This window comes from Triticum aestivum, chromosome 6B, assembly GCF_018294505.1.
Source record: "Triticum aestivum cultivar Chinese Spring chromosome 6B, IWGSC CS RefSeq v2.1, whole genome shotgun sequence".
In the NCBI taxonomy this organism is placed as follows: Eukaryota; Viridiplantae; Streptophyta; class Magnoliopsida; order Poales; family Poaceae; genus Triticum; species Triticum aestivum.
Genome location: NC_057810.1, coordinates 557142966 through 557165994, shown reverse-complemented (window position 1 = coordinate 557165994; position 23029 = coordinate 557142966). Strand labels below are relative to the sequence as shown.

Sequence of the window (23029 nt, the reverse complement as noted above, 5' to 3'; positions counted from 1 at the left end):
TGGACAAGAGATGTGGCCAGTGAATTTCACAACCCAAGTTCTTGGTATGATTCAAGCTTCTTATTATTTTGGAATCTGGGTGAGCATATGAGTGCACAAGAAAGATTGACACTGAACTTTGGCAAGTTCACTTATTAAAGAATATATGCACAACCATTGGAGTAGCCATTTTTCAGTTGTCAAATTGTAAATTGTAGTATGTAAATTATACGTGTCAGCATTAGTATAGTGAAAACTGCTATGGCTCCTATATGACGGAGTCCTAGTCTTAGTTGGATTGTGTACTATTAACCTGTTATGAATCTGACATCCATATTTTACTTATCTCAAAATTGCTATGGCTCCTATCCAGAAATAAGAACCGAGGGGGAAACGGAGCTCTGTCAGCGCTCAGGGCATTTCGGCCGTCGGATCATTTTCCTGATTATGAATCCGACATCCATATTTTAATTATCTGAAAATTGATATGGCTCCAAGACGACTGGCTCATAGTCAGAATATTTTCTCCCAGATAGCATCGCACAATATTTTCCCATTGTTGTATTTTATCTTGGTCATTACCGTTAAGAACAACCCTCCAAAATATACATTTGCATGATCTTATTTGATTATCGGACTAACTATCGACAATCCTTTATATAAACTTCCTGCAGAAACCAACACAAGGAGGGCATTGTTATATAGATAGACTGGAAGAACACAAGGAGGGCATTATTTGGTACAACAAACAAGAATTACCACACCGACAAGGTGCAACACTTTAACCTATATTTTTCCATGGCCAGTTAAAGGAAGGACCAAAGTTATACGTAAAGATCCATGAATAGGAGGAAGGAATCACACTCCAACTGAGATAAGAAAGCCTCTGAAGGCAATGGGATACCCCACTTCATTGTATTCTGCTCCGAAGAAAAAAAGGTCTTTAGGAATATAAGTCTTTTTAGAGATTTCAACAAGGACCATGTACGGAGCAAAACGAGTGAATATATACTCTAAAATATGTTCATATACATCCGTATATAGTTTGTATTGAAATATCTAAAATGATTTATATTTAGAAACAGAGGGAGTAATACCATCGCTAGCGGCGGAGCTACGTTGTATGCTGCAGGGGCCATGGCATTATGTGAAAGAAAAAAATTAGTGGAAGATTAGGAAAAATATAGACTTTTGTCCCCCTCAAACATCCATATTTTCTGTTTGCCCCCCCCCCCCCAAAAACATTTTACCTACCTCCGCCAGTGACCATCATCTTCATGTGTTGGCATTTTCTACTGGTGGCAGATACGAGACTCAGACAAAGATTTCGGGACAACTGATATATCTATGATGCATATCTGCTAATATAGTTTCTTTGTAATAAAGCCAATGTAAGTTCTTTTGAGCTATCATGCTTACAATGTAATAGGATATATAACACAATGTGTACCTAAGTATCTATTAAATTGGTTCTCAATCACTCTCACTTACATGATTTGAATACTCGGCTCACTCTCGCTCTTTGCGCCATGGGCGCAACGGGTCATCTAGTTTGAATATAGATTCAATTGCCCCCTCTAAGAAGACACACTCAATAACCATCTTGTTACGCGTCATCTAGAAGTTCCAGGTCATCTCCGCGAACAGTAAACAAAGAGGCGTCTCATCATCCTGGTCTGGTTGGCCCGAGTTTCGAGAAACTCTGCTAGGTTCAGGTTATGGTGTCCTGGACTAGTGGGTACTCACCATGTCAGTCTCTCGACCAGGTGGTCCGAGTCAAGGACCTCCATGTCGGTGCACTAACGGGCCATCTCTAGAAGGCCCATGGTGCATAGACGAAATGTTTTGAAGACTTGGTGTATACTCGAAAGACTTAGATGTCGTCTATACCACGATCTACCATATACATAGTCGACTTATCTATAACCCTAGAACCCATGGTAACTATATAAACCAGGGTGGTAGGGCTCGTAGATGACATCAACAATCTCGAGGTAGATAAACATGTACTCTGTACTCCGTCACAAATCAATAGTATCAAAAAGCTGGAGATAGTGTATTATCTCTATGAGAGAGCCCGAGCTTGGGTAAAACATGCATCCAATGTTATCATCACATCTAGGCTACTAGCTCGGGACCCCTACCCGAGATTCGCACGAATCGACCACGTCAATGGTGGCCCATGCAGGTCTCACTACGTAGCCACCGCGAATCAATGGCGATCAACATGGGTGAGCAGATGGGTTCTGGCATGACCTTTATGCCAGGACAGATCTTTTTTTCAGGGGCATCATGCTTTTCGCTGACTCAACCGGCCATCTAGCCTAGGTTGAGAACCTTGCTCCCGGCTAGGTTATGAGATTTGACAACTTGGAGTATACCACGAATTCTCGTGGGGATCTGGCCTTCTCGAGTTGGGTGTCAGACCAGATCGAGGGACAGCAAGACATGCCCATCCCAAAGCCGATTTAAGATAAGGATTAGGGCGAGTAAGAAAACCTTACATCAGACCTGGTCACAATCCCGGATCTGATGACGCAGCTCTGGTGCCCGACAACCGACCTGACCTCGCAGGAAGACCCTAGATCTATGTCAGATCGGTTCTCGGTAAAACTTCCCCTAGCACTGGTGTCATGTCAGGTCAGGCTTATGAGGAATGCAGCAAAACCCTTCTGAATGAGATGATATATGGGATTCATAGGCTTGCAATATTGGATGTCCAACCTCTGTTTATGATCGGATATGGGAGTCATGTGGGAAGGTCGGATTTTTTGACCCACCAACCACCCACCTAGTTGCCAATATTGAAGACCTAACCGAGGTCCTACTGACGGTGTTATACCATGCGACCAACTTAACCTCCAAGTTGATGCAGGGGCAGCCCTAGATTGGATTTCTCTCTCTATAAACCCTAGCCTCATCGAGTATATAAGTGGCTGCTAGGGGGCTCTTGTTCCCATGCACTCCCATAGAAACAACTCATAGTCGTCCAGCCTTGCAAGTATCGATCATAGTCGTCCGGACCCACAAGTACCAACCTTAGTTGTCCGGCCTCGCAAGTATTATCCTGGTCCACAAATACCAATCTTCGTCGTTCAGGCCCACAAGTAACGATCTTAGTCTTCCGGGCCCACAAGTAACTACCTTGGTCTTCTGGGCCCACAAGTATCAATCATAGTCGTACGGGCCGAGAAACGTATTCACACTAAAAGAAACTCTAATTTCCTAAAAATATTTCATGTGTTTATGTCAAAAATACCATTTCCCTCAGTCTTTTCCAAATTTTTCTACCCTTGCTAGCCTATGGCCCTCGGTCGGTAAAAAACAAAACAAAAAATATTCCCCACGATCTTATCCCACCCGTAGCAACCGCCCCTCCCCCAAATTTCCTGCTCCTCTCCCCCATGATGTGTCTGTTCTGGTCAAACTAATTGGATATTGGATTCACTATTGGTTGTTTTTGTAGAGAAAGGAGGTCAACAAATATCTATTGCATGGGGAGTAAGCCTCTTTGAACAGGTGGCAAATGAAGTGTTTGGAGCTGTGCGGGGCTAGAAACCAACTCACTTAAGGCTATCGGTCTTCGGCTGGATTCATCGGCTGTTTAGCAGGGCCATCTCCGGAAATTTGGGGCCTCGGGTAGAAACCAAAATCTGGCCCAAAATATTGAACAATTCACATAACAGAAGAATTAATATGCGTAAACCATACTGTCACTTTATTATATAATTTCCAGTCTGTTTTATTTGTACCTTATTTAGGCATATATCAAATACTATGCTAAACTAGTAATGTGATCACAAAGCAATGAACGAACCTCATGTTCTACCAAAAAGGACCATCCGTCTAGTATTTCGTGGAATATAATCTTCAATTATATCTTCGTACTACATCATCTCCAAGACATCAATTTCTGCATCATGAGCCTCAACCTCCTATTGTATTATCATCACCACCATCATCAACATTAACATCTGCGGTGTGATTTTCATAATCAAGTTGGGAGTCTCACTAAATATCTATCGAGGGCACTCGTTTGAGTTCGAGCCTCAACTGGCACTCTTTGTTTTGCAGAACCAGAATCTTGTTTCCTAATTCTAGTAGACATGATGATGATTCGGGAACAAAACCTAACAAATTATAAGTGATCATTGATCAAACAGAATCTAATTAGATTCATATAGTAATGATTGCTAGATGACTCTAGATCATTCAAATACAAAGAAAATAAATTGATAAAAAAAACCTTGCTCTTGGATATTAAAACACGGTCTGTGGTCTAGCGTGGATGTGTTTAGCTAGCCTGGGCTGCTTGTTTGGATGTTGCTTCAAGTTGGATTTTATTTTATTTCCCTTAATGGAAAGGTCTGGGTTCTTACTAGTTATAGCCACAAGTTGATGGGCTATCTAATTTGAGCATAGCTCTTCCTATACTCAACTCATTTTCTTGACGAAAAAGTGTGTGTCTATATAGTAGACACCATGCAATCAAACACACTAATGAAATATATATGACAAACAATTAACATGTTACAAGATTCAGAAAAATATTTCTAGCATGGACTCAAAGCATCATACTTCCCGCAAAAAAGAGGTCGATGTGGTAACAAGGCAGCCTCACGGGAAAAGACCGGTAATTAGGTTAAGTCTGTGTCTCGTTTACGCTGACACCAGGTTCAAGTTGCATCACCAATAAGATGCCCTTTGGGTGTTTTTGTGCAGAAAACAGAAGAGGACCTTGCCCGAAACATAATACAAACACATCGTGGATATTGAATAAAATAATTTAACAAAGCCACCACACACTGTAATTAACAAATCAATTGTATCATCACGTAAGAGCAGATTGAAAACAGGCAGGCATACGTGGTGTCATAATATATCTCTGGGATAACTCAGCTGCATTGGTATTTATATTATACACTTGCAATTTGCACTGTAGTCTCGGACAGACGACAATGGTTCACAAAATTAAAGGCAATCTCAGACTATACTAGCTAACAAAAAGTACTACTAATTAACATCAGACCTGTTGAAGTATCATCCGGTATTAACTACTCAAAATCTTTAGGGCTAAAAACCACGCCAAGCTTATTTCTCAATGGTGACCGAGACGTTGCCACTGGTAACGGCGTTTTTGGTGAGGATGGTGGGCAGTTCGACGTTCTTGCCCTTCTTGGGGGTAGATCTGTAGTAGTACCCGTAGAGGATCAGCTGGACGAGGCCGAAGATTGTACCAAGGGCATTGGGGATCTGCACAGAATTTAAAGAGGCCATAACAGTTAGATCGAACCACGCTGAGGAATTCTTGATTGTAAGTCTGGATGGGTTTGTGACTTTTTTTTGTCCAATGTCTATGTACATACCGTGATGTAGATGTCAAACTTGATTAGCGCATAGCCCGTCCAGCAGAGACCGTTGAGGAAGTTTACCAGTGACAGGAAGAACGGCATGTACTCCACACTCTTGGTCCTGATCACTTTACCCTGCAAATAAGCAGTACAATATTACTACTTTCATCTTAATTTTTTGAGTTATATTAGTATTTAGTACACTCAGCGTCCGTCATTAACAATTAGCCTGAGCTAGTAATTCACCCTGTAAAGGAAGTTTACCTTTGAGATAGAAATAAACCGTAGGCTTTTTTGATTAAAAATATATGATGTAGCATATTGTAGAAGAACTTGGGTGCGTGAGAGGTGAATAACTCAATTCGGACTTTTTTTAACAGGGTTTTGGCACGAACGTTAAAACATGAAAGGTGGGTGCATCTTTTAGATGGACATAGATTTTCAAGCAGAATCACAACAAACAAGGTGTACTACTTAACAAATTGAGATCTGCCAAAAGCATCTACTAGAACTTTAAAAATAAATTATAGGAAGGTATTTTTCTAGACAACGTATCATTACAACACATACATGCACAACGCAGATTAATTAGCCACCTGAACTCACAAGTTAAAGCAGTTATCAAAGATCACGGGTCGACGATCCATAAGTTGGGGTGGGGTACGTACCATGATGGTGAGCGGGGAGGCGTACATGATGGAGCCGAAGATGACGCAGAGGATGCCTACGATCATGGAGCGCTTCTCGTGGGTGTGGGCGCCGACGAGCACACCGGCCACCACGGCAGCCATGAACGCCGCCTCGATGGCGAGCACGCCGAGCATCTTCCACTGCACGCAAAGCACAGGCGCATGGCATGGGTTAGGGGCATGCAGGAGGATCTTCTGTACAGAAACTAATGGCGAAAAGAGACAGTAGGCCGGATGAGGGGGCACTAGGAGGGTTGCACGTACGTACCCTTGTGTTCTTGGCCGCGTAGATGATGAACATGATGATGTAGGCGCCCTCGATGACGAGGCCGATGCCGTTGATGGTGAGGACGAGGGTGCTGTTGGGGTGGACGATAGGGAGCCCGTAGAAGAACCAGAGCAGGCAGTTCATGAGCGTCGCCAGGTAGGGGTCCGGCTTGAACTCCTCCACGTCCTTGGCCTTGCAGATACGCCAGAACGTCGGCCTGCGTACGCACAAGCAGAAAACGAGCGTCAGATTCATGCCCTAGCAACCACCTTCCATCCATGAATACATTGCCGAGAGGAGGAGGAGAGGGCTTACACAGGGGAGAGGAAGAGGCCGAAGGAGATGACATTGCCAATGATGCCCACGATGTTGCGGGCCACGTCGGCGGAAACCATGATGCTCAGCAAGATCGATCGATCGCCCGCCGGGAACACAACTCGATTGCTCGGGGGAACAAACGACTTGAGGAAGGTTGGTTGTGATTTGTTTGGGGCGTGGGTGGCCGAGCTTATATAGTAGGGGGTACGCCTTCGCCTTCCCCAAGTTATATCCGATGAGGATATTGTTAAGGGTGGCCAAACCTTCTGATTTGGGTGCAGACCGTATCGAACTCCATCTCTGGCCGTGCTCCCGTACAACAGCCGGCCGTCTCAATTTCTTCCTCGTCACCTAGCCAAAGGATCGCCCAGCTAGCTCCTCTTCCACGTAACAACTCCTACTCGATCCAATTATCCCCCGACAGTCCTACGCAAATAAACAATGTCCTCCTCTCCTGCAAGATCGAGGCAAGACGGCACTGGGGAGCCAGATCAAGGAGAGGCATGATAAGGATGGCAGCGGCACGGGGGCATAAAGTGCAGCGTATGTACAGATGGGTTGAGCACTCACTGCGTTTGTCCATGATCATGCCTACTGTCTTCATCCAACGGTGCTTGCAAGGTAAGAAGAAATCTGTGTGCATCACCTACCTTCAAGTGGAGAGGATTGATTTTTTCTGCAATTGGTCAAATTGGATGTAAAAAATCAACTTTGCATGCTTACATGAAGCTAGATTCCTGGAAAATAAGTATTTTCGCACATAAACTGCTAATTATTAAGTCCAATATGTTTTTTGTGTCCTGATCTTACCTTCAGCACCTGATTAACAGAATACGTGTCTCTGATGTCAGAAATTCGATCTGAATCTTGACAAAAAACGAACACAAAATGATTAGGAGGGACTATCTATGCATTACGAGTGCATTGGGAAGGGAAACTGTGTGCTATACAAGTTAGTGCCAATGAGATGGCGATCTCTAAAGAAAAAGTAGCTCACTTATCATCGATAGAAGACACTGAAAAGTAGTTCATAAATAAGTGATGGACGGGTCTCAATTATTTTCAGGAGGCCATCATGTTGACAAGAAAGTTGCTGCTCATCCTATTTTTACAACCAGAAAAATGCAATTCTACAAGAAAGTAAATGTAGGAATTTTTTTTAGTGCATCTATACAGCAAACATGTGTGTAACAACAGTTTGATTTGGATGTTAGAAACAATGAAAGTTGTAAAAACAAAGCAGCATTTGTTAGGGTTCTTAAGAGCCGCGCTAGACTTTTCCTACATAAAACTAAATGTATGATCTGAACTAAGAAATCTGTTTAGTTTGTGGGTTGGAAGTACCATATATAAGCTTGGTCCATGTGAATTGGCACAATGTTTGGAACAAAATGAAACTTAGCAGTGCTGTTTTATAAATTGTAGACAAACTGTAGTAATTCCCAGCTAATTTTATAAATTCATCCCAGTGAACTTTTGTGTAAATTGGTCTTTCTATTCTCATATCTTGGAATATAAATGACGAACCTCAATTTTTTATGCATCGTGGTTTTGTATGATGGCCATGGCTACATAACAGCGATAGCATACATCAATTTGTGTTGATATATGAATGTAAAATGTCAAAAATTGTCTCTGCTTATTATACTTATCTACACAATAGATATGTGGAGTTCATGGTTTGTTATTTAGCTCTTCTGCAGCCCAGTTGCAATTCCTAAAGGTTGATGCAGACACTCAAAAGTGCCTCCTAGAGCAGTAGAGATGTTGTCTCTGCAACGTTAACACATCAATCGGTGTATTTGAATGTGTACACTTGCAACCTTCAAATTTAGAAGTAGCAAATTTTTTGCCGCTACTGTCACTTACAAAGAATAATGTCTCATGTGTACATTTCCAAGGTGCTTTGAATTCTGTGTAGCGAATGTACCGATTCCACTTGATCCACCATGGATCTGCATACATTGGAGATACCCAATCATCAGGAATAAATACAGCCAGGAGTCCAGGACGTTTCACCTCATTTTGCATATGAGTAACTGTGGTAACCTAGTTCGCACTCCATTTGAGTAAGCACAATTTACTTGGCTATTTCTCAGTTAGTCGAGGCATGTTGCTCTAACAAAAGAGATCTGACATTCCAACTCATCAGGTGCTCAGTGTAAGAGATTTACAGCCAGTCAGTCCCAGTCCAAGGAAGAAGCAAGTGCAGTGAATTGCTAGCCGTTTGCAATCATCACATGCAGAACAAATTAGCAAGAGAGATTTTCTTACAAGGATTCACCGAGGGAGAGGTGGCTAGCATGAAAAAGGTGGACCAGACGGTGCAGGCCACCTCGGGCTGTCAGTCAGCGACACCCCCTCCGTCACCGGGAGCAGCTTCCCTGTCGGAACCTCCACCTTCTCCACATACCCGCGGCCGGTAAGCAGCGCGCACACCTGCAACGCAACAGCATATGCGAAAAAAAAAAGTGAGGTTCAGAGCAGCAGCAGCAGCCATCACCAAATTCACCATGGGGGCACGCTGGGCACCTGGTACCGACGGCCCAGCGCGGCCCCGAGAGCGACGATGGTGCCGGAGCACTCGAGCCCCGGGTAGGGCGAGGCGGCGGCTACCGGCCCTGCCACTGGACCGTGTCGCCGCGATTGACGCCGGCGGCGGCCACCCCGACCTCGCCCTCCCCCGGCGCCGGGAGGTCCTCGACCTCGCGCACCTGCAGCGCCTCGGGCCCGCCGGGGCTCGCGGTCGCCACCACCACCATCGTCGCGTCCGTCCCCTGCCACCAGCTCACTTGCTTTCGGCTTCTGGCTCTAGGTAGCTCCGCATGTACAGGCCACTGCTCCCCTATACGGCGGGGCTCTGCTGTCGGCTCTACTCGGATTTTTTTTTTCTTTTGACAAAGAGCTTTTTTTGAGTAACTTTTTTTTTGAGTAACTTTTGAGAAAGAGCTCTACTCAGATATACGGCCGGGCTTCTCCAACTAGATCCGGCCCAAGAAAGTTTTTTTTAGATAATCCGGCCCAAGAAAGCTGGACGGCAAAATGTGGTTACGACAAAACGTGGGATTGTAGACACATGGTTGGACACCCGCTATTTAACCGCACTTCCTCGATTCTCAAATAAGTGCACACAGCTATACCTAAAAATATATTGTATTAATAATATTCATAATATAATAATAATCTATACCTCTATCTATATCTCTATCTAATCTAATAATAAAGGGACTAATACTTCTGTCCGTACATCACGAAAATTACCCTCAAAATTATAATAAATTACCCAATATGCCATCCATAAGTGAAAACTATTTCTTTTTTTTTGAAGTCGCCGTCAGTTACGGTTCTTATATCGTGGTGCCCTTATATTATATCACAACGGCACTAGCATCACAGTGGCCAAGGCCCCGGTCCCCCTTTTTCTCTCCTTTTTTGTCTTGTAGCAAGCGCGCCTTATCCTCCCTCGAGGAAATTATCGTTTTCCCCCTTAAATCATGTCTGATGGTTTTGACTTTTCTCCTTGCTGACTGGATAGTGCTGACTGGACATATGCAACTTTCCCCAATTATTAGTTGCAATCCCTACGTCTGTCGCCGCCCCCTCGCCACGTATCGCTCTGTCGCCGCCTCCTCGTCGTGAAGCACTCTGTCGCCGTCCCCCTCGCCGCCCCCTCGCCGCCCCCTCGCCGCGGTCCATGGTGTCTGCTAGCTCGTCAAGAAGTCACCGGCCGCCGTAGTCCATGTCCTTCTCAGGGCAGTCGCCGGTGCCATATCGGGAGCCACCGATGGCGTACTCGCCTGAGAAGTTGTGCCACTCCAACGTCAAGGCTCCGAGGTGGATTTCGTGGAGCAATGCCAACCCCGGTCGTCGATACTACAACTGCAGCCAGTCTCTGGTAAATCGATCTGTGCCCGTCGTTGTTCTCTTGAGCAGCAAAGTTATAGTCTTTGCGCGATTCTGTTGACAAAATTGCACAAATTGTTGAATAGGGATATGATTGTCGGTACTTCAAGTGGCATGATGATCCCCTGGATCAGTTTGTCAGTATGTTACTAGGTGATCTACGAGATGTTGTGAATCGGCTGAAGACAGAGGTTAGGGAGCTCAAGACCGAGAAATCACAGCTGGAGCATGCTCTCATGGATGCCAAGTGCAGCATTGGTGATGCTGATGTTTATGTGCTGGATTTGAAAGCACAGCATGCTCAACAAATGGATGTTCTTGCCAAGGAATTTCAGAGAAGCAAGTTGATGTACAAATTTGCCATCTTTTCCTGCATTGTGTGTGTTGTTATCATGGCTTTGAAGATTTTATGTACTATGTAGGATGCATTGTGTGTGTTGTCAACCACCTATGTAAGCTCCAGTCAACAATTGTATTTGAGTTTAAAATTTCAAAAGAGGAAGTCTCAACTTGTGTCTGAAGTTAACTGAACTTTTGTCTGAATTTTTCTGAAGCGTTGTCTGTAGTTTGCTGAACTTTTAGCACCCATTGTATTTGACAGGCACCCACCCACCCATTTAAAGCCAGCGCTCGCCCAGACACCACTCGCCGACCCACCGCTTGCCCAGTCGTTCCCCATTCTCATCCACCACTCCCTTCGCCTCTCACCCACCACTCCCCTCGCTTCTCGACGCCGGCGATGCCGCCCAAGAAGAGGGGGTCTGCAAGAGATGTTCGACGTGCTCAAGAGCAGTGGGAGGAAACTGTCAGCAGGTATTGCAAGGGGGATTCAGAGAAGAGGGCCGATGTAGAGGAGATCTGCAACAGATTTCCGAACTTGCAGATGTGCGTGGACCATGCCAGGGGCCTCATCGCCGTGGCAACTGATGTTGAGAAGAAGGCAATGTTCCCCGACGGCCGTGCAATTCCACCCGTCTCAGTTTTTCTTTGGGCTATGCATGAGGCGGAGAAGTCACCAAATCCGCGTCAGCGTGCCAGGTCGTATGACTACCGCTCCCGCCGTCGCCCCCCTCCACCTCTAGTGGAAGGTCTCGTCGGCGTCGTGGTCGCCGTACCAGCTGCAGTGAAGCAGGTTACTGTCCATTCTGATAGCGACGGAGAGTACAGTGAAGATGATGAGGACGACAGCAAGGGGGAGCGGGTGGTGGTGGATGTGGAGGACAACAGCGAGGGGGAGCAGGTGGTGGTGGATGTGGAGGACGACAGCGAGGGGGAGGTGGCGCCTGTCGACAACAACGTGTACATGGTGGCACCGGGGATCCCGCAGCTCGGCGACAGGAGCATGCCAATCGAGGCGGAGACCTACATCCGCGTCGGCATTCGCCACTCCGACCGCATCAAGAAGATGAAGGAGATGCAGAAGTGAAGAAATGCAGAAGATGAAGGAGACCGCATCAAGAAGTGAGAAATGCAGAAGTGAAGATGAAGGAGATGCAGGAGAAATGCAGTTAAGTTTCTAGTTCAGTATGCACCGAGAGTTTCTAGTTAAGTTTCTAGTTATGTACTGGAGAAATGCAGTTACGTTTGTAGTTAAGTAGTGGAGAAATGCAGTTCAGTATGCACTGTCGGAGTTTAAGTTATGTACTGAACAAATGCAGTGAACAAATATACTAAAGATGTTTAAGCATTAATGTTTTCAACTCTGTTGTCCTCTTTGTTTCAATCTAGAAAATTATACTAGCAGAAATTGTGCCTCAAATGAACAGAAGCAGAAATTTAGCACAAGTGTAGCACAAATGTTGTGGCACAGTATTACAACTAGGTAGAGCACAATGTTGTAATCAAATGGATGGCCATTTCTTAGCATTTAGTGCCTCCTTGTATGCAGCAAGGTTGAACACACAATGTTGTGGAAGTCTAGTTTTAGAGCTTGGTTGTGAGCTTTGTTGAGATGTAGGCTCATTGATGTGACGCCCCCGATTCAATCGTACACTACTTATGCACGCAAACGTGTACGATCAAGATCAGGGACTCACGGGAGGATATCACAACACAACTCTAAAAACATAAATAAGTCATACAAGCATCATAATACAAGCTAGGGGCCTCGAGGGCTCGAATACAAGTGCTCGATCATAGACGAGTCAGCGGAAGCAACAATATCTGAGTACAGACATAAGTTAAACAAGTTTGCCATAAGATGGCTAGCACAAACTGGGATACAATCGAAAGAGGCGCATGCCTCCTACCTGGGATCCTCCTAACTACTCCTGGTCGTCGTCAATGGGCTGCACGTAGTAGTAGGCACCTCCAGCATAGTAGGAGTCGTCGTTGAAGGTGGCGTCTGGCTCCTGGGCTCCAGCATCTGGTTGCGACAACCAGGTAGAAGGGAAAGGGGGAAAAGAGGGAGAAAAGCAACCGTGAGTACTCATCCAAAGTACTCGCAAGCAAGGAGCTACACTACATATGCATGGATATATGTGTAAAGGGCCATATCGGTGGACTGAACTGCAGAATGCCAGAATAAGAGGGGGATAACTAATCCTGTCAAAGACTACGCTTCTGGCAGCCTCCGTCTTGCAGCATGTAGAAGAGAGTAGACTGAAGTCCTCCAAGTAGCATCGCATAGCATAATCCTACCCGGCGATCCCCTCCTTGTCGCACTGTTAGAGAGTGATCACCGGGTTGTATCTGGCACTTGGAAGGGTGTGTTTTATTAAGTATCCGGTTCTAGTTGTCATAAGGTCAAGGTACAACTCCAAGTCGTCCTGTTACCGAAGATCACGGCTATTCGAATAGATTAACTTCCCTGCAGGGGTGCACCACATAACCCAACACGCTCGAACCCATTTGGCCGGACACACTTTCCTGGGTCATGCCTGGCCTCGGAAGATCAACACGTCACAGCCCCACCTAGGCACAACAGAGAGGTCATCACGCCGGTCTAAACCTAAGCACACAGGGGTTTGGGCCCATCGCCCTTAGCACACCTGCACGTTGCATACGCGGCCGGAAGCAGAACTAGCCCCCTTAATACAAGAGCAGGCTTACGTTCCAATCCGGCGCGCGCCGCTCAGTTGCTGACGTCACGAAGGCTTCGACTGATACCACGACGCCGAGTGCCCATAACTGTTCCCGCGTAGTTGGTTAGTGCGTATAGGCCAGTAGCCAGACCCAGATCAAATACCAAGATCTCGTTAAGCGTGTTAAGTATCCGCGAATGCCGAACAGGGCCAGGCCCACCTCTCTCCTAGGCGGTCTCAACCTGCCCTGTTGCTCCGCCTCAAAGTAACAGTTGGGGGCCGTCGGGAACCCAGGCCCACCTCTACCGGGATGGAGCCACCTGTCCTTCCAGCCCCCACATCGGAATCACTTGCGGGTACTCAACGAGCTGACCCGACTTTAGTCACCATCTGTATAGTATGTATATATGTATAGTATATACCCGTGATCACCTCCCAAGTGATCACGGCCCGATAGTATAGCAATGATGATACACTAGCATCCTATACTAAGCATTTAGGATTGCGGGTAAGGTATCAATGACTGTAGCAACAATGAAAGGCTATGCAACAGAATAGGAGTAACCGAACAGTAACATGCTACACTACTCTAATGCAAGCAGTAGAGAGTAGAATAGGCGATATCTGGTGATCAAAGGGGGGGCTTGCCTGGTTGCTCAGACAAGGAGGGGTCGTCGATGACGTAGTCGACCACAGGGGCATCAACATCATCACGGGGTCTACCGGAGAGAAGAGGGGGAAGAAACAGTAAATACATAGCAAGCAAGTGCATAACAGGACAACAAGCAGAGCTAGACGTGTTCTAACGCGGTATGAGGTGATACCGGTGAAGGGAGGAAGCATCCGGGAAAGTATCCCCGGTGTTTCGTGTTTCCGGACAAATGCACCGTAGGTGAAATGTTGCAGGTTCACTATGCTAGGGACGCGTGGCGGACGAACAGGCTGCGTAACCGGATTCATCTCGTCGTTATGAGCAACTTTCATGTACAAAGTATTTTCATCCGAGCTACGGTTTATTTCTATTAATTTATAAAGTTTTAAAATCATTTTCTAATTTATTATTATTAAATTAATTCAAAATTGGTATTATTGCATCAACATGATGTCAGCATGACGTCAGCAGTCAATAGAGGTGTTGACTAGTCAAACTGACATGAGGGTCCCGCCTGTCATTGACTGATTAACTAACTAACAGTTAATTAGGTAAATAGTGATTAAATCAATCTAATTACGATTAATTAATTTAATTAATTTAGTTAATTAGCTAATTAATTAATTAAATTTATTTTTATTATTACTTTTTCCTCTTTTTTTATAAAAAATCGTTCTGGGGGGTGGGGCCCCACAGGTCATTGGCCCAGAGAGGCCTTGCGGGCGCACGGGTTACGGGCGCTGCTACGGGTACCAGCCCGAACGGGCGCAGATGGTCGCCGACGAACGGGCGGGGCCATTCGGGGTGATGGGGCGGGCGCAGGCCACCGGGGCACAGTGGGGCGCCGGCCAGGGAATGGCCGCGGGCGAGCTGGAGCGTGATGAGACGGGCGCGGCCAACCACGGGGCAAGGTGCAGCGGGGCGACGCTGGGCAGCAGCAGGGGTAGGCAGGGAAGGCGGGCGCGTGTGCGCGCGCGCGATGGCGCGCCGTGCGGGCCGTGTACAGCCCGTAGCACGGGCGCGTTTAGTGACAAGCAAGCAGAGGGTGGATGGGGAGCGTGCTCACGAGCGTTGAAGGGGAGGGGTCGACGTGGCTCGGTGATGCCGGCGAGGGAGAGGTGGGGAGGCGCAGTCCAGCGGGGAAGCAGTCCGGCGAGATCCACGGGCGATCCGGCGACGGCACGGGATCGAACTCGGGGAAAGTGGTCAGGGCAGCCTGGGCCGGGCGGAGGCCGGCGAATCTACGAGCGGCTTCCGATGACCGACGAGGAGCTCGTTGGGGAGGAGTCGAGCTCCAATGGGTGGCCTCAGGCGACGTAGCTCGAGGGGATCCGGTGGGGAAGAGACAATGGGGTGGCCGAGGCGGGGGCGCTCTGGGTGGCGTCGGCGCAACGACGGCGGGACGGGCGCGGGCGACGCCGGGGTCGGGCCCCTCCCCGATCCAGATGAGATCGAGAGGAGAGAGGGGAGAGGGAGAGGCGAGCGAGTGGGGGAATGGGGGTGTCGGTGGGATAAGGTTTGACCGGGGTGGGGGTTAGTAGGCGCGGGTGGGCCGGCCTGGTTGGCCCGATGGCCAGCTGGGCCGAGGCCTAGTGGGGGGGCAGGCTTTTGTTATTTTTTTGTTTAGTTAGGTTCTGTTTTTCTTTTTATTTAATTGTTTTCTTGTTTCCATCCACTATAAAATATCTAGGCATTTTATAAAAATGTGTTTATTGCACCATATACATATGCAAATTATGGCACCTCCCGAACATTTTTGTTTTAACTTTTGAAAACTTTTATTGTTGACAATAATTTGAAATTGAATTTTGAAACGGTTTCGAATCATCGCGAGGTTAACAAGAGTGACCGTGGTGACGTGGCATCATTAGCGTGGGATTACTGTAGCTTAATTATCCGGTCGTCACAAATCTCCTCCACTACAAGAAATCTCGTCCCGAGATTTAAGAGGGGGACTAGGGGGAAAGGTCTGGTTACGAAATCCTAACGAATCTTCTCGCCTTTGGTTGCTCTTCTCGAAGAGGTGGATCCATTATGTTGAAGTCTTCATTTCTCTGCTCCAGGTCATCATGATGGAGCCGTCATCCTTTCTTCGAGATCTCCAACGTACTAACGAATTAATAAGGGGCAACTCGGCTACGACCAAAATGCTTATGAGGGAACAATCTGGGGGTTAACCCAAGAATGAGCATAAGAGTATCTCTCGAGTTGAACATATAAAATACATCGAGAGTAAGGTACAAAGGTACAATAAGAGGTTCCAAGCGGATAGATAGTTGCTCGAGGTCTGAACCAGGGTGAGAAAGGGGTTCAGAGTAACGAGAGTAAGAATTGGGTCTGATACCAGAATAGAACACTAGGAAGGTGGCCCATGAATTAAATACGAAGCCAAGCATGAGGAATAACCATTAGAAACAGGGTTGTACAGGAGAGTCAGGTTTCGATCCTGTGGAACTTGTGGGTTATGGGCCCACCATGTGGGTTAAAGTAGGAATGGCGGTGACATCTTGCACGGTCATGATAGCAAGGCATGTCAGAGGGTAGCCGGTCAGTTATGTTGACTGCATCGTTGGTACCAAGGGCGAGGGACAAAGAGAACCATTTTCCTGCTCGTTGAACGAGGCGGACCAATAGGCAAAGTTCTCGTCCATCGATGGTTACCGGAATGCTATCGACAAATGCAATAGGGTCTTACTGACACGGTTGTACGCCAAGGTGTTTACAAAAGTAGAAGAACATTACTGCTTAGATCATATGGATCACAAGGAAGGTTAAACAAATTAATGGAAAGGAAAAGGTGATCATCAGATTAAACAGAACAATGGAAAGGAAAATGTGTTTAAACACATATTTCGGGGATATATCCTTCCCAAGGACAAGCAGAGGATGATATCCAAGACAGGATATAAGGTAGAAAACCCTTTAGATAAGAGACGAGAAATTTCATGACATTACCCATACAACGGTGTTTGGGTAATTTCAACAAGAAACATTTAGTATGGTGCTTCAAATGTTCTTATTGAAAATCGGAGTACCATAGACATGCTTCGAGATAGCACTGCCATGTTATTCAAGCCAAGGTCAAACTTTGGATACACAAAGGATTCATCGGAAACAACTTATAGGATAAGTCCTACAATTTCCTCATGGAAGAATGGATAACCTTGATGAAAAAGAATCTATAACAATAGGGCCTTCGGCCAGGGGGTTGCTAGGCATGACATCATCTTACCGGGTCATCTAAGAACCAACATCATAACTCCTGGAAAGTTGTCCCAACCATAATATCTGACCGAGATTCAGATCCGATTGGTATCATAATACCTCAGACTCAGGATGTCCGGGAAGAAAAGGTGCAACACAAATAGAAGAAATGACAATGTAAGATTCTCGGGAAATGACTATGGAAGTGAGTTCGAAGACAAGGATTCATCATCATTAAACCAAGGAGAGGATGAGGGGGTGGCTGATGGAATCAGCGGCAATTTATCGGGATCAACAAAAGATGGATTTGCACAATTATGTGAACAAGGAGATAACATTTGTCAGATCAAATGGTATAATGATGTATGCTCGAGAAAAACATACACAATTAAACATTGGTTGAAAGGTGCACCCGAATATGGGCTGGGTTGCACGACCAACCTCGGAATGGTGATTCAATAATCAATAGTCTAAGAATGAACGCGCGACCATTAACTTCAAAGCAAGAGGGTTGCTAGAAGGGCAGAATCCAAACAACACCATTCACTTGTTGGAAGCAACACGGGGACCAAGAAAGAATGGTGATGGTGAGAAGTGTCACTATACCAAGAATTCTTAAGAGGTGGAGTAATCCTCATGACATTCTTGACATAAAAGATGGTAACACTCCAAGGTAAAGAAGAATAAATGCTGGATAGCAAGGAACTCAAGGTATAACACAAAACACGAACAAGTTTGTGTTGGAGGGAAGGCAATAAAGTGGCCGGTGATAACACAACTCATCGAGGGCAAGGATGGTATTTCTCATGAAGAATTCAATAGATATTTTGGAAGATCATCAAAATGTTGATGATGATCATGACACATTTGTCAAGAGAATTCATGAAGATGTAATCAATCGGCGATGACATCAAGTCAAAGGAATGATGAAGCGAAAGGTTATTGGAACCACGAGTACGACACAAACTCGAAATCAAGCTTGCTGTTCAAGGTGAAATGATATGACAAGGAAAACCGAAGCAAGCTTAGCTCATCGTCGAAAGTGGTGCTCCGAGAATAAGGACCAGGTAGCACCGTTAAAATCATCATGATAATCATATAGCCAAACAGGCTATGAGTGCGGTGATTGGGTACAAACTCATACGCAAGGAAGATTACTAAGAGTTGTTGAACTGCAGCGCGGACTCGGTTTAGTTATCGGTGTCTTTGAGTGTTTAATAACTCGAAGCCCGTGCAAAATTGGAATCCTTGAGAATGTAGTACTTGATGAAGTACTCGTAAGAAGTTATGCAGTTCCATGATAATCTCGAGATACCAGGGGGTGATACTCGATGATAGATCAAAGTAGAGGTTGGACTGGGGTATTGCTCTACACAAGACAAGTGCTTAAACTTGCACGAGAAATGGTAAGTAAAGGAGAACGTGGTCGGGACCACGATTGCAAAAAGGCATGATCCCAGATATAGGATGAACTAATACCAAGGGAAAAATTAATGTAAGAGAAGCTTTAATGATAAGATCTACATCGTGTCCATGGGCATGAACACAAAGTTCAAGGTCGACTCCCATTTCTTCAATGCATAACCTTTCATTCACTACTCTATTAAAGTGATTTGAGTGCGAAGACCTACTTGGTGAATTACCAGAGGAGTATGAACCTTGAAAAACTTTCGGGTTCACACCGATTAAGAAAGGCATAGGTTCAACCCATCAGGGCATCTTAGAAACATATACCACCAGCTTCGAGAGTAATTATCACCAGCTCGAAAGCAGAGCATGGTTGGCCAATTCAAAGTATAGGATTTACCAATGGTATTATGTATCAGGGAAATAACTCACAAGGTGATTAAGTATGAAGGACACTGTCGGATAACAATCCAACAAAGGACTTGATGGTCCACAAAGGATCTGATGTGAGTATCGGTACTCAACCAGAAGAGGAAAGAATGCAAATGCAACGGTTGTGGAATCATCTGAATAATTAGAAGCTCAAATGCAAAGGAATTATGATTCCTGTCGGTGTCAAAACCGGCGGATCTCGGGTAGGGGGTCCCGAACTGTGCGTCTAGGCGGATGGTAACAGGAGACGAGGGACACGATGTTTTACCCAGGTTCGGGCCCTCTTGATGGAGGTAAAACCCTACGTCCTGCTTGATTAATATTGATGATGTGTGTTACAAGAGTGGATCTACCACGAGATCAAGGAGGCTAAACCCTAGAAGCTAGCCTATGGTATGATTGTTGTTCGTCCTATGGACTAAGGCCATCCGGTTTATATAGACACCGGAGAGGGCTAGGGTTACACAAAGTCGGTTACAATGGTAGGAGATCTACATATCCGTATCGCCAAGCTTGCCTTCCACGCCAAGGAAAGTCCCATCCGGACACGGGACAAAGTCTTCAATCTTGTATCTTCATAATCTTGGAGTCCGGGCAACCATGATAGTTCGGCTATCCAGACACCCCCTAGTCCGGGACTCCCTCAGTAGCCCCCGAACCGGGCTTCAGCGACGACGAGTCCGGTGCGTATATTGTCTTCGGCGTTGCAAGGCGGGTTCTCCTTCAAACTTCATGTTCCTGTCGAATAGTGTTCGGCTTCCTTATAAATGTTGCGCTCCTTGGCTTCCACGCCCAATAATGGCCTTCTTCCACGTGTCGCATGAATGCGAAAAGCTAGGATATTTTTACATTGTACCCCCTAGCCCTGCGAACGAGCCGCCTATAAGAGAGGCGAGGATCTAGATCCAGCTCACACCATCCTCCATCCGCAAGTTCTCATTGAAGCGCCTCTGACAAAAATCCATTCCATCATGGATAGTCGACGCGGCTCCTCCTCTCGCGCTCCCAGCCCTAAGCCAGGAGATTGGGGGAGATGCTCAGTTCCACACAGCGAGCTAGTGGCACTCCAAACCGAGGGATATCTTCCCCCAGCTTTCATGGTTCCGGTTCAAGCTGGACTGGCCACCTTCAAGGGTGGAAAGCAGGCGGAGAGCGTCCCCAACCCTTCCAAAGGAGAGCGGGTATGCTTCGTCCCTTATCTAATAAGGGGACTCGGATTTCCCATACATCCGTTTCTCCGGGGGCTCCTGGAGTTCTACGGACTCCAACTTCACCACCTCACACCTACCTCCATTTTGCACATCGCGGGCTTTGTAGCTCTTTGCGAGCTGTTCATGGGCATCGAGCCCCATTTTGCGCTGTGGAAGAGATTGTTTTGCCTTGTACCCCGTTCTTATGAGGGGTCGATATATCAAGTGGGCGGAGCCAAAATATGGTGCATCGCCGGGACCGGATATCTATCCGGCACCCCGAAGAAGGCGTCCGAAGACTGGCCTTCGGAATGGTTCTACATGGAGGACGCCCCTCTGCCGGATCCAGTTCGGATCGGCCTCCCAGAGTTCAGCAATGCTCCCTTGAAGAAACGCCTGAGTTGGCATCCGCGGAGCCCTCAACGGGAGGATGATGGGAGCGTCCATTATCTGATGGGCCGGATTAGGTTACTGGCCCACTCCGGATTGACCATGATCGGAATCATGGCCACGTGCATTATGCGAGGGGTGCAGCCACTCCAATATAGGGGCCACCCTATGTGGGATTTCAACAGGGAAGACGACGCCACCCGTCATGGCCGCAGAGGGCCGGGATCGGCAGCCGATCTGGCAAAGATCCTGTCCGGCTTGTACAAGGGGGAGGAGGAGGACTTTCTCCACACGAATCCATTGAACGGATTTTCCATGAACAACCCTTGGAGCTGGGTAAGCAGACATTTATCTACCCGATCCATACTTCTAAAGTCAAGTATCTTACTTTGTGATTTCGACGCAGGAACTGCGCCGGGACGTGGAGGGCGTATGAAGCCTAACTCCACAGCTCGAGGATCTGGAACGATCCCTTGATCCGACCTCCGCAGAGGATCCGGACATAAAGGTGGAGCTGATTGACGGGGTGTTCCACCAACTTAGCATGGACAATGCCCTAGTCGCCATTACGGCTGACTACCCCGGTTTGTTTCCGGCCTCCCAGGTGACTAAGACCGAGGTCTTGACACCATCATTTGATTCGTGCTCAACTCTGACCATCCTATAATGATGGTGCATCACAGGAGGTGCCTTTAAGGCGGGAAGCCGAACCTGCGGCGGCTGACCAGCAAGGGTCAGTTCGGCCCAGCAGGCGGAAGAGGAGTGCGACGCGAATCGAAACGTCGCCGTAACGGTACAGCGCACCGTTGTTTTTAAGGGAAGGATCCCTAGGAGGTATATTAATGCTCATAACTTTTTCCAGGAGAAAGAGCGCTCGCCGGACAGTGTCCGGAGAGGTTGCCAACCAAGTCTCCGCTAGCCATGCTCCATCGCGTGGTCCGGAAGTGGAGGCGAACACAAGACAAGAGCCGGATGCTCCTCCGACGGAGGATGCCGACAGGCTGTCCGCCACCCGGTCTGAGGTGGAGAGCACCATGAATCACAGGCGTCGCCGGACAGTTCTTCGTGACGCGTGTTTCTCCCCGGAGGCGTTGAATGCCTTTGATGCGGGAAACGCGCACCTCCGTGCTGCTCAAGATGGTTTAACCAGAGCCACGGAGCAGTACGTGAAGGACATACGAGTAAGTAATTTTAATAGTTATATATGCTAGTAGCCCCCGAGACTTAAAATAGTTAAAATAACTGATTTAAGGATCATTTATTATGCAGGATCTTACGGAGAAGAATACCCACCTGTCCCAGGAGCTCCAAGAGTGCAAGGCCCAACTTGAGGCCGCACTAGCCACCACAGGGGGAGCCACAGAGACCCCCGCTGGTAATATGTACTTCGAAAAGATAAGTAGTTAACAAAGTGCGGCATGTGCGTAAATCTGACAATAATATTGCAGAGGGCGCCGGACTAGATCCAAACAAGCAACAACTACTGCGTCAGCTAAAGGCCGGCGAGAGGGTGCTTATGAAGGTGCAGCAGGAGAGAAACAAGCTCCAAGATGCCCACACCCAGCTAGGAGAAGAGCTAAAAGGTGTTCGGGCCCAGCTGTCTGACTCCATGAAGGAGAATCAGCGGCTTCGTCGCGGCATTTATAGTAAGTGCTTGAGCAAATTCCTTTGAAAAGAAGAATTCAGCGAGGAAGTCGATTGACAGAAATGTGTCTTTAGGTGTGCTCACAGGTCTCCCTGCGGAGGAAATGCCTGGTTCAACGGGTGACCAACTTCCCGAGCTGGTGCAACTGCTCAAACGTGTTCGGCAGGCGATGAGTAGCGTCGTTCAGGCTTTATGGCCTTCCGTCTCCCTACCCAAGGGCCTTGGAGGGCTTGCTGAGAAGCTTTAGGGACCACGGCGACGCCTCCGTCTGTGGAAGATATCAGCCTGTCGTCAGGGCGCCAGGGAGGCCTGGGCCATGGTGAAGACGCGGTACCCGAAGGCTGACCCAAACCACATGGCTGAGGTCGGACCTGCGGGGCCTGATGGGAAGGAGATCCCTGTAAGCTTGATGTACGACCAAGTAGAACTGGCCACGAAATATTCCCAACAGGACTGTAAATTAGACAACCTGTTAGATGGGATGGAAGAGGAGTACAATTAGTCAGTTTGACTATGTAATTTGAAATGGCATGTAAAATGCCTTCTAGCCGGATTGTAGATCGTTTGTCTTTGCGGAC

The 23029-nt window shown here is 46.9% G+C and overlaps 2 protein-coding genes across 4 annotated transcripts in view; both read right to left on the bottom strand.

The window, feature by feature from the left end:
* Positions 1-5070: 5070 nt before the first annotated feature.
* LOC123139372 (bidirectional sugar transporter SWEET6b-like) lies at positions 5071-6955 on the bottom strand. The gene is made up of 5 exons (XM_044559184.1): positions 6603-6955; positions 6288-6504; positions 5999-6160; positions 5346-5465; positions 5071-5232 (listed from the first exon to the last, which is right to left on the bottom strand). The coding sequence occupies exons 1-5, from the start codon at positions 6680-6682 to the stop codon at positions 5071-5073; spliced, it is 741 nt and encodes a 246-aa protein (XP_044415119.1). The 5' UTR covers positions 6683-6955.
* A 311-nt stretch (positions 6956-7266) lies between these two features.
* The window catches only part of LOC123137981 (quinone oxidoreductase PIG3), an 82493-nt gene continuing 66730 nt past the window's right edge, over positions 7267-23029 (bottom strand). The window contains exons 1-5 of one of the 3 annotated variants that reach the window (XR_006468712.1): positions 9138-9459; positions 8880-9044; positions 8475-8560; positions 7416-7465; positions 7267-7281 (exon numbers count right to left, since the gene is read on the bottom strand). The gene's annotated coding sequence lies outside the window, so the exon portion shown is untranslated. Of the gene's footprint in view, positions 7282-7415; positions 7466-8164; positions 8561-8879; positions 9045-9137; positions 9460-23029 lie in introns of those variants that run through there. The other 2 variants (XR_006468713.1, XM_044557874.1) reach the window with 2 other exon arrangements.